At 44.3% G+C, this 12,500-nt stretch overlaps 1 protein-coding gene across 3 annotated transcripts in view; it reads left to right on the top strand.

Moving 5' to 3' along the window:
- Nucleotides 1-12,500, top strand: part of rgs6 (regulator of G protein signaling 6) — a 60,906-nt gene that overhangs the window by 3,258 nt on the left and 45,148 nt on the right. For 2 of the 3 annotated variants that reach the window (XM_053445204.1, XM_053445202.1), the window contains exon 2: nucleotides 1,275-1,733. In XM_053445204.1, coding sequence (XP_053301179.1) covers nucleotides 1,398-1,733 — 336 coding nt within the window. In that variant the 5' untranslated portion in view covers nucleotides 1,275-1,397. Of the gene's footprint in view, nucleotides 1-1,205; nucleotides 1,734-12,500 lie in introns of all 3 variants that reach the window. The other variant, XM_053445203.1, reaches the window with a different exon arrangement.

The following is a 12,500-nucleotide window of genomic DNA, read 5'->3' as shown; positions in this document are numbered from 1 at the left end:
GATTATCGATCTAAAGACATGGAGCTAAATGCTGCACACAAACACACACACACACACACACACACACACACACACACACACACACACACACACAGAGACACACACAATCTTCAGGGTTTATATTATTTGACTTTCCAGTCGACCTCTGTTGTATTTTCTTCCTTTTTTTCTTCCATGATGTTTTTTTTTCAGGAAGAAAATTCAAATATTCATTGAATTTGTTTTGTTTTCTGAAAATTTACACAAGACACAAGAAACTCCATTTCCACTCAGTCAACTCAAGAAGAAATGTTTTTCTTCAGATTTTCAATTCAGTGTGTTTCCAATCCGAACAGATTTGGTTCACTCGTGGTTTCACATTCATGCATAAGTGTGTTTTCCTCATGTCCTCCTCTCTGGTTCTTCTCTGGTTCTTCTCTCACCTCGTCTCCACTCATCTGTCCTCAGACGTCAACATGTTGACAGCTGTCAGACAAACAGAGGAGAGCTCACAACCTTGAGTCACTGGAAACAAAGTGTGTGTGTGTGTGTGTGTCCACTGATTTCAATTTCTGCATTTTCCTTTGCTTCATATTTAAAGGTGACTTTTAGTTGTTAACCCCTGCTAATTTTCAAGTTATAATATCAGTTACCTTGTTTTCAAATGTGTGGAAAGAGGGAAACCTGGCAAATAACATGATGCAAATTCACACTTTTAATCCCCCCCCCCCCCCGCCTTGAAGAAGAAACAAAACATGAACTCAGATTAAAGTCTTTAAACTTTTAGGAAGATACCGTGTAGAGAAGTGTTTATCTAATTTAAGATCCGCCTCCTCTCCTGAGGTATCTGGAAGGATTAACATTACATGGTTGTTTGTGTGAGTAGGTGTGAAATCAGGACGCACTCCATCTTTTTAAATTGCATCTCACGCACATTAACAGCAACTTGTTATTCTCTCTTGGCTAAGACGTCACTCTGAATGCGATGGAGAATCGACTCGTCTCATTGTGTGTGTGTGTGTGTGTGTGTAGTTTGACAGGAAACACAACCTCCTTTTAAATCCGTGACGGGTGAAGCTGCTGAAGAGATAAAAGAAAAAGAGCAGAAGCTAAATTTATATTCTCCTGCAACTTCGGTCCCATGTGACTTTCACAGCGAGACAAAGAGATAACACTGGGAAGTAGGATAATTCACGATGCCTTTATTTCATCCGTCCTGCTGACAGACGCCGAGCAGAGAGGAAGCTGGAGGACTCAGGGTGAGTCGGCTCATTCATCTCCCTCTCTCCCTGCAGCAGGTTCCCCGACGCTGAGGAGAGAGAGAGCAGGAGGACGCCAGGGAGGAGGAGGAAGATAGAGCCTGACACAGATAAAGGAGGGAGGATAACTTGACAGGAGGTGAAGACTGAAAGAGGGAGATGGCTGAGGCACCTCAGCAGCAGCAGGAGGTGAAGGAGGAGGAGGAGGAGGAGGAGCAGCAGCAGGAGGTGAAGGAGGAGGAGGAGGAGCAGCAGCAGGAGATGGAGCAGCAGGAGAAGGAGCAGCAGGAGAAGGAGCAGCAGGAGGAGGAAAACCAGGAGGAGGAGCAGCAGGAGGAGGAGCAGCAGGAGGAGGAGCAGCCGGATTCCAGTGAAGGCTCTGAGGAGGCGAAGGAGAGCGTCCCGATGCCCAAGGCCCGACCTCTGCTGTCCATGAGGTCCATGAGCATCGTGGACCCTGAGGACAAGTCCCCCAACATGATCGTCTACAGAAAGGTACGACTGCTTTCAGATCTCTTCCAGTGGTGAACTGTGTTGCTGACCTGAGCTCAGTTTGAGGGAAAGTGTTTCCCTGTCGCTGTTTCTACAGAAGAAAAACTTTAGGATAGAAGGTTTGGGCTCATGGAGAAGCTGTGAATCCTAAATGGCCCCCTCATCAAAGTTAACTCAACAATTCATAACAAAAAACAAGAAAATAAGATATTCATTGGTATTTGTGTTGATTTTTTTCAAGCTGTAATTGAGAATTAAAGGTCGAAAATTATCAGCTTTTGAATTTTAAGAACATGAAAAACATTCAAAACAACAACTCAAAGCTTTATGAGTGAAGTGAGTGGGTTTTGATATCTAGAGGAAACAAAGATGAGCAGTGGTTCTCACATGATGCTGTTTGAGCCACATCTGGGCTCAGGTGGACCAAACATCTGGCTCATTAACAACCAGGAGGAAACAAAAGGACCTTCAGGAAACTTGGATTTCTAACCACTTTAGTGACACTTAAATTAAAAACTAGAAGTGTTGGTAAAATCTTCCAGGAGTAGGCTTCACTTTGAACACCCCCCCCCCCCCCCCCCCCCCTGCAGTGTGTCATCACCAGCGTGGAGCGGCGTGAGGGAGGGACGGGGTTCGCTCGCTGCCTTGATGGTCTGCGAGTGGGGGAAGCAGCGGGGAGGCACTGGGGCTGAGGTTCCTCTTCTCAGTATGTGTGTGTGTGTGTGTGTGGGGGGGGGGGGGGGGGGGGGGGGGGGGGTCAGTATTGCCTCTCAGCAGGAAGCCAGTCCTCACGTTTACCTGTTTCTCATCCAGGTTGAAACACAGTTCACAGTTTGATGCCGTAAAAACTGGTCTCAACATCTTGATTGACAGCTGGAACTGTGACTTTCCAATGACCTTCCTTCCCTCCTTCGTGGAAAAACTATTTTGACATTTAAAATATTCCATTTTGGTGCATGTGTCCTCTGAAGGCGTCCCGGTAAGAAGGCGTAGCAGGATTTGTGGCTCGCTGTGACTGAGCAGGTTCGTCCACTCGCTGAAGGCCGGTGGTTCAATCCCCGGCTCCTTCAGTCTGCTCTCTGAAGTCTCCCTGGACAAGTCCCTGTTCCCCAAATGGCTGATGGGAAAAACTCCTGCCTATAGATGTGGCGTGTGCATGTCAATGGTTGAATGTTTCTACTGGAAAACTGCTTTGAAATGGTCGATAAGTTCTGGAAAAGCTCATATAAATATAAATATAGTTCATTTACGATTCTCATAGCTCCCAGTGAGAGACTGCTAATCTATATTGAGCTTATTTATTAGCTGAAATGTCTCTGCTTGGAAGCAGCAGGTTTACTGGAAGATAAATATACCGACCCAGCTGAAGGAGCTTATTTGGATAAATGACGAGGAGGAAAAATCCAATGAATCGAGTTCGGAGATGAGCTGATCCCCACCCGTCCTCACAACCTGGTTCTGACCGGCTCTCTGATTGTATTCTGTGACGACAACTTGTCTGACCTCAACCTTTAACCAGAGACAAAGTCTTTACCTCAACCCCCCTCCCCCCCCCCCCCCCCCCAGAACCAGGTCTTAACTTATCCATCAACGTCCTCACACTCCAGGAACAAACCTGGAACACGGTCCTCTCAGAGATAGAATTGCAAGAAAAAAACATGAATATACAAACACAGTCAAGGCTCCGATGTTGCACCCTGTGGTTTTACAGTGCTGAGCTTGAAGTAATTAGAAACAACACAATGTTTACTGTTAAATATGTTGCTTAAGAGTAAGAACAACCACAAACACACTCACACACACACACACACACACACACAAACACACAAACACACACAAACTCAGTAACTATAATAAGTGGAGGTTTTCTGCTCAGACACATTTTATTTTACTTTGGTGTATTGATTGTTTCTAAATGTTTTTTTTTTCCATTAGAGAAAGAATTTTATTACGTTGAACAATTAAACAGAAATGAATCCTTCTGATTAAATTATATCTTATATTTAGAAATAGTTGTATATTTACACTGGTGTTTTCACATTGCAGAGAAAAATACGTTTTAAGGGGAAATTTCAATGTACTGGCCCAAAATATTTGCTACTGGTAAACTCACTGTGTCAATATCTATTGTGCGTCAGGCTTTGAAAATGTGTATTTGTTGAAAGAGGCAGGAGCAGCAGCAGGAATTGTGAGACGACAACAGCCACTGTCAGCTTTGATAGATGAGTTCCCGATGCAGGGATGGAGAGAGAGAGGGGAGGGGGGGGAGAGAGAGAGAGAGAGAGAGAAGACAACAGATAAGTCGAGAGCGTCTTCAGGAGGAGTGAGAGAATAACAGACGTGTACACAAACAGCAGGAGTGTGAAGATGAGGAGGAAGATGTAGAGCTGTGGTGACAGAGCAGCAGGTGGATGTTACCAATACACACACACACACACACACACACACACACACACACACACACACACACACACACACACACAAAGAGTTACACACAGTACAGGTTAGTTCAGGTGAACAACAGTCAAGCAGCAACTGATGTGGAATGTGTACAAGTACAAGAGCATTTCTTCCGATTCCCTGTGAGAAGGGAATCGAACCAACACTGTCGGTTGTGTTGTTTGTGGGTTTGTGCGCGCTGGTGTTTTTGTGTTGACTTCACCACAACTAAACAGAGATGTGTGTGACGGCGGGGGTTGTGGTTTGGAACAGGCTTCACACAGAGTAACTCAAGTAACTTTTTGCTTCTGTGCATTTTGCACTTGGTTTCAACCCATAGAGTGATGGTGTGTGTGTGCTGTGATGACCAGCAGGCTGTTTGAATAGAATCCACTGGGTCCACTGGGAGCTGTGGGCACGTGCAGTAAGTAATGATCCAGAACTGAGCTTTACTTCCCCTTATCCTAAAAAATAGTTTCCAATTAAATCACAACATTATTTTAACACTTGATCGTGAACTGAGCTTCTGATCAACAACATTTGCTTTTACACCCAAAGATATTTGTTATGAAATATGTATGACCCGTCCCATTAGTCTGCTTGGATGAGTCATCAATCATCCACAAGCATGAGGGGAGGGGGGGGGGGGGGGGGGGGGGGGGGTGGGGGGGGGGGATTCCCAATGGTGGATTCCCCCTGATCTACCGTTGGGACTCTAACTACAAAGCTCCGCTGGAAAATATCAAAATATAATTTCTGACTTTGAGCAGATGCAGCGTCAGTTTTTTAGTTTATTATTTTTTTAATTTATTTTTTAAATAACTTTGGAACAGGAGGAGCTGATTCTGGGTCAGTGCCTGAGGAGAAATCAGGAAGAGAAGTGATGCCTCTCGCCTGCAGGGACACATTCATCTGCTGAAAAGATGGTGTATGACTTAATGTCTTCCTCCCTCCCTCTCTTCTTCCTCCATCTCTTCTTCATCCCTCTCTTCTTCCTCCCTCTCCTCTTCCTCTTATATTCATTTTGTGGCTGTGTATTTATTTGTGCTCTTATCGCATCTCATCCCGTTGTTTCTATTTCTATAACCGTTATATTCTATTGTCCCTTTGTACTGTACTGTGTGTTCTATTCTCTGAACGCAGAGTGAAGACACATCTGTTTGTATCAGACTGACTGTTCTTCTCCTTCTCCAATAGATAGATATTTGTCATTGTAATCCAATGCACACACACACACACACACACACACACACACACAGACACACAAAAGGGGCCAGAGATGTCAGTGTGTCTCCTTAAAACAATAAAACACAGTGAGTGTGTGTGATATAGAAAACGCGATGCAGAGTATTTGTGTGCGCTGCTGTTGGATTGTGTGTTTGTACAGTCCATAATATTCCACCTCTATTCTCTGTGGTCCGCGCTCTGACAGGAGCAGCTGCTGAACTGCAGCCCTGTTTACTTAACAGGCTGTTTATACAGATACCTGCTCCCGTATTCCTCTGAGCTGCTGGAACGCGCCCTGGAACCGAGCTGCGAGGTTGAGCCGCCACGGTCGGGCAGTTGTCGGGATGCTGCCCTCGTTTAGAAGCCTGTCCTGTGTCCTACATGTCCTACTTGTCCTACGTGTCCTAATACCTCCACAACAAATAGAGCTGCCACAGACGTTTGTACAAAGTTATGGATTGGACTCGATAGCGTGGGCGTTCTATGTATTTGGTTGCATTTAAAACAAAATTAATGTTAAAGCTGCAAAATATGAGGCTTCAATTACATTTCTTGTATAATAAGTTTGATAATTACATCTTCTAAAATATACATGCGCCCATTGAACAGTATCTGGAGCATCAGGATTCACAGACAATGACCATAGATGAGGTTTGAGAATTAGTCAACAACCGTTTGTCTGCAAGATCAAACGTGTTTATTATTTGGTTTTCAAACCTTGGTACGTCAGAAATCACGTATATAGTGATGTATATGGTCAAATAGAGATTTCTCATTGGACGTGAGGCTCTGAGGGGAAATACATTGATCTCCTGTCAATCATTTATCCATTACCTCCTCATCTAAGGGCCTTCATTCACCCTGTCCACTAAAAGGAACGGGCTTGATCAATAAATTGCATTAATTCAAGCTCGTCACATTTCTTTTAAAATGTATATTTCTCTTGCATCGGTGGAGCAACCAGAACGATGTTGAGATGATTTGAAATCCTGTCTCAAATTGATTCACACAGATTTGTAAATTAGTTTTTCTTTTAGAACGTATTAACAGAAACTTATGTTTTGTATTTACTCTTCATATCAATGCAGCACCAGGTCTGATGCAAACACAATTCAAACTGCAGCGTCTGTGAATCTCCGTCTTTGAAGAGCCGAGCTGGAGTCAGAACTCTTCGACTTGTTTTGTTGGACGCGCTCCTCGAAGCAGCAGCCGAGGCGATGTGCTTGCCTGAGCTGTTTTCTTGTTTTCTTGTTTTCATGTGGGAAAAATGCCCCCGAACAAATGTCCACAACACTTCAAAGTTCGTCTACAGGAAAGAAAAATCCTTTCAATACACAATATCTCAGGCGTTTGCTCTTTTTCCCCCCCGAGCCGCCTCGTCCCCTCGGTCTTTCAAGTCTCCGGGGTTAAGAAGAGTTTCACATGCAAATTGATTTTGCACAGAAATTCCCGGCGTCTCCTTCTTCTGTTGTGTTTTTTAATTGAAACACGAGTTAGTCAAATCAATCATTTTTCATACATTAAACTCTTATAGACCAGGACAGTGTGACAATGGCTGCAGTGGTTTAATGCTGCAATACAAAAACAACAACTGTGTGATTCACTGTTACACTTAAGAAGGGATTAAATAACTATTGTATTGTTTATTGTTAACATGAACCACCGGCTGCACAAGGTGATTCATTATTTTACGCCTTGAAGCCTCCGAGCCCCCGGTTCACAAACCATCAAAAATTCCAGTCATGCTCATGGTCCCTGTTTTCCCATCGCATATTTATCGGGCAATTTCACGTGGCAGCGATATTCATTGGCCGGCGAGAACATGAATCATAGCTCACACGGCTTTTCTCCTCCACGCTCTAATGGCACCGGTATCCGAGCAGATTCTGCAGATCTAGATTGTTACTTTGATCACGTAGCAGCGGCTTCAGTCGCTCTGAGCAGGAAGCCACTGAACAGATTCCTCCACCTCGCAGTTTCCTTTATTGTGTCTTTTTTTCCATGTGGCTTCATGGTCACAAGTGTTGTGCGTGTTGTGTTGGTACTTTGGGATGTGATGACGTGGAGCAGCAGAATAAATCCAATAAAGAAATAGACATGATAGAGATATAATCATGATTTATGTAGTAGGTTGTTTCTGTTGTTCTCTTGTTGCCTGCCCCCTCCTTGGAAATAACATCCTCACAATCAAGAGAGTGTATCTCTGTAACCTCAGGGTCTATATGAATAATCTTGGTATTTATATAAAGCTGCAACAACCTCAGAACATCACCTGTGACAAATCCTTTTCCAACAAAGTGAAGAAGAGCCATGTCAGTCCAGCCGAGTGTCTACCTGTTCTAACGAGGTGTCGCACGTCCACATCGAGGAGGGAAGATTGTGTTGATGAGCTACACTGCACTCACTGGAGCTTCTGCATGAGGGAATGAGACATGTTTTTCACATGTGTGCATTCATGTATGTGTGTGTGTGTGTGTGAGTGTGTGTGTGTTTGTGTGTGTTTGTGTGTGTGTGTGCTGCTTGTATTAAAAAAAACATAATCACGGTGCAGCCGCCTGAAGATTTGTAAGCAGTGAGGGATACTCTGTTATTTGAACTGTGCTTGTGGTTACTGTGAATTTGTGTCCACATTACATAGACTGTATCTAAAGATGGACGACATGACAGGTCCCCTAAAGTGAAGCCAAATCATCTGGATCATCCCCTGGTGTCCCCCCCCCCCCTCCCCATTGAGGTCACAGACCCTCCCTCCTCCATGTTAGCAGAAATCTGAGGATGTTTTATGAACGTAATGAAGATTATACATGAAAATAGCTGAACGAATTTCTGTGAAACCTAGCAGGAGGATGAAGTGTTGAACTTGTTAAACTTAGTTTGGATCATATTGGTTTTCCATCGAACCACCACTGGTAAATTCTTGGTAGCTCACCTGACATTGGTGCCGGCAGAGAGAGAACATGGCAGCCGTCCTGCCCCAGGAGGGGAAGTATTCCCCGGGCCGGCAGAAATAATGACATCCTGAGTCCCCACTGAGTTCCTGTATCACTCAGATCTAATCCAAACTAATCCTCCTCAGAGTAAACTCCCAGCTGCACTGGTTCAATGTGGCGTTTCTTGAACCAGTGACTGGCACAAAGAATGAAGATTTGAAGCATCGGCATGTTTGACCAGAACCAGATTTAACTCGCTGAATGGGAGGTTTTGTATTTTAAACGCTTTGCAAAATCAGGCCAAATAACGATTTGGAGTTGATCCCGTGTTTGAAAAGTTTGGTCGGAGGAACCGAAAAAAACAGAAACCATCTCAAACTTCAGTGTTTTGTGTTTCCAAGAACAAGAACAAGCTGCTGCCGCGTGTCGCTTCACATCCACACGTCAAAGCACCGGAGCCGTTGAAGAAACACGAACACCTTTACAGCCAGATGCACTCGAGTGAGTCGGATCTGAACCTCTCTCTCCTGTTCCCTCCAATCTGACGGCGGAGGGGCCGGTCGCCTTTGTGAGTCTATTGAGGCATCAGTGTGTTTGTCATGCTCTGGTTGTGTCGGACAGCAGGTGTCACAGGGAACCAGCTTGGCCTCGCTCCTGTCAGCACGCCGGTTCACCAGAATGTAAAGTGGCTGCAGCCGATCTGTAGGCACGCGTGTGTGTGTGTGTGTGTGTGTGTGTGTGTGTATGCATTGTGTTTGTGTGGGTCTGGCAGCACATGAGTGAATTCTCTTGGCTGTATTTTAGATTGACAGAGTGATACTACACACAACAAGTTGATTCATATTTATACACTGTATCCAGCCGCCTGGAAACACGCTGTTGGAACCTGCATTCACTGAAGCACTGTCGTCCCAGTGTGTTATTCAAATAAGTCAGTAACAGCCCCGGGCGTGAAGAAGAAGAAAAGCAGTTTTTCCAATATCCAATATCTGTCATTTCACAAAAGGAAGCCAGGTTTAGAGAGTTTTCAAGATTAATGCAAATTTAAGTGTTTCTCTTCCTTCTCGTTCATCAATCATCTCACGAGCCAATCAGAGCTACAGGCTCGATACAGAACAGGACGTAGCATCTGCGGCTAGAAAGTGAAGCCGATGAGTTCCTGAGACATTTGTTCCCTCTCTAGTACAATGATACACACTGAATGCATCAGTATCGACAATCTAATAACGTCATTAATAATAATATGTCAGTCATAAGAACCAGTATCCTGCAGAATGAATGTTTCCTACTGAAGGATCCGAGCTTCCTCCACCACTTCTGCAAAATACAAGGTTGATGACACAGCGTTTTTTTCACAATGTGACACTAACAAAAATGTTTTTGGAATCAAAGAATATTAATTACTTTCCAACTTCACAATGAAACGGCAGAGCAACTTGTGTTGATGTTATTTTTACACAGGCATCTTTTTATTATTATTATTATTTTTATTATCAGCCCGAAACAAAATTAGGTTTACATCCAGTACAAATAACATCAAACAGACATCATTTGTGTGTTTGTGTGTGCGTGTGTGTGTGTTTGTGTGTGTGTGTGTGTGTGTGTGTGTGCCCACTGTAAGTGAAAGATAATTACGATGCACATGGTGACTCACTGCAAATAATGAGTGTGTGCAACAAATCTCGATAAGCGAGCAGTTTTGTTGTTTGCCTGGGCTTTGTTGGCTCCGTGAGTCTTTGTTGTGGTCTTGTCCCGCGAGTAAATAATTGAATCCATAATTAATCTCACAGATATTCATGCTGTAAAGGGGATTAACATATTGTTTTGTGAGGGGAAACAACGACGCCGGACATTTTCTGGGGCTGTAATGGCACAACCTCCCTCTCGCTTGTCAAAAATTTGGCAGAATTGACAAAGGGCTGCACATCAAACGGTAGCACAACAGAACAGTTGAGCGGTGACACACACACACATACAGACAAATGTGAAGTGAAGTGAAAAGGTGTGTGTGTGTGTGTGTGTGTGAGAGACAGAAACAGCAGCGTTGTACAAAAGGGGAACTGAATACATCCAGAAAGGTCGATATTTGGATGGAAGGTGGAGTTCATCGGTGAATAAACACACCTGCAGTCATTATTGTGTTGATGCGGTGCAGAGCGGCATCGACCCGGTGTCGCGACGCCCGTTTTGCCAAAGCAAAATAATGAGGCAGCGCCGTCCATTCATAGACGATTCTTCTTCTCATCCTCCAGCTGCGATGGGACGGTCCTGTCCACAGAACATCAGTGAATCATCCTAACTCGGAGAAGAGATAAACTTATTTTAGTAGTTTGGAATTCAGAATCCAAAATCGAGCGTTTGAGACAGAGGCTGAAAGGAGGAGCTGCAGCCATGGAGAGTTTGAGGAAAGTGATATGAGAGCATGTAAACCTTTAAAAGTAAAAACCTAAATTAAAAAAGGATCATCTTGAATTTGAGCACATGTCTCCACGAGAGCGGTTAAATCATCTCATCTGATAAGAATCACATCTTTTAAATCAGGGGTTTTCAACTGGTTTCAACTCTTTTTGGGAAAATAAAAATTCCCATCATACAAACTACATCTCCAAGACCTCCTGAGAGTTTTTCTACCTAGCTCACCTGCTCGTCTACATCTACCTTTAACACATGCACAGGGGAAAACCACTGGCAGGTTCTAGCCCCAAGCCGGTTTCAAGGTTCCCTCATCCCCTTTATATTATTTTAGACATATTTATCTTATTTTAAATATTTTTCATGATATTCAATAGTAATTTCGCGGACCACCTGCAATGCCGTCGCGGACCACCAGGGGGCCGCGGACCCCTGGTTGAAACTCCCTGTTTTAAATGATAAAAGATATGATTCCCCCCCCCCCCCCCCCCCCCCCCCCCCCCCCCCCCCCTAGAGCCCGAGGATCTGTTTTGAAGCTGCATGGAGTCGCTCCAGCGTCGTGTGTTGGGCAACACCATCGAGCTCTGGGGCTTTAACGAGAGGAAGCTGGGAGGAAGCTGGGAGACGCCAGGAACCAGGAGGCAGCAGAGGGCTGCAGCGTCAAGTGGTCGGGTTATGATTAATGAATGTGAACTTTTGTCAGGCACGCTCCCCATGTAGCCGCTGGGTCCATTAGAGCCCTGCACACGTACACACACGTGCACACACACATGCACACACACGTGCACACACACACATGCACACACACAGAGAAAGGAAAAGGGAAAAGACGACCCCTCACCTAACTGATGGATGATACGGAAGTAGGACCACACATCGTTCTTCCATTAGCGTCTCTTCTCATTCTGCTCTGTCTCTTCTTCTGCCGGCCCCGATCAATCTTTAGCTTCCTCCTCCTCCTCCTCCTCCTCCTCTGTTTTAACCTTCGATGAGTTCCCTTCTTCCTCTGCTCTTTATGTCTGTCCCTGTGTTGTCCCAGCGCTCGTGCAGCCGCTGACTCTTCCCTCAGTTTATCTCAGTGGGTTGTTTTTTTATCGATACGACTCTGAGAAGGGATTTAATGCTCGTGCATTAAAGCTTAAGGTGACACGAATAACAATCACCAGAGAGCGATATCGATCGAAGAGGAGCAGATCACATTCCTGCAGTGTGGGTTTCCATTTAGGTCATTTTACCTTTTCGCTCTCAGGGGCCACGTGCAGCGTTTAATCACGTTCATAAATCAACAGAATGTGGATCAGATCACCGTCATGAAACATATGAATATAGAGACAAACAGGCGAATGTAAAAGATCCCTGTGCTGTGTGTGTACATCGTGTTTTACATCGTGAGCCGCCCACGATGGATTGAGCAGGAAAATGTGGTTGTTGTGCGGCTCTCGGGGGAGTTGTGTGATAAACAAGGTAAACAGAAGGAAACAGAAGTATTTGTTTGTATGTTATTATTGATTTGCTTTGCCAAATAGCTTATATATTATAGTATGTAACCGTTGTCTGGATGGCAATACACTTACAATACAATATTATGCTGTGCTACACATCTTTATTGTATAAATCCAAATGTGTCTTTTCCCACATTAACAGAAATGCACATCATTTATCCTGTTGGAGTGGTCCTGAGGAAAGACATTGTGTTATAAAGATACAACAAAAAAGGAATAAAATAGTATAAATCTAAATATTAACCATCGTTCAGAAGCCA

The sequence above is a fragment of the Pleuronectes platessa genome, chromosome 17 (genome assembly GCF_947347685.1).
Source record: "Pleuronectes platessa chromosome 17, fPlePla1.1, whole genome shotgun sequence".
NCBI classification, from domain to species: domain Eukaryota; kingdom Metazoa; phylum Chordata; class Actinopteri; order Pleuronectiformes; family Pleuronectidae; genus Pleuronectes; species Pleuronectes platessa.
The sequence above is the reverse complement of the archived record's forward strand: the minus strand, read 5'-3'. Positions and strand labels throughout refer to the sequence as shown.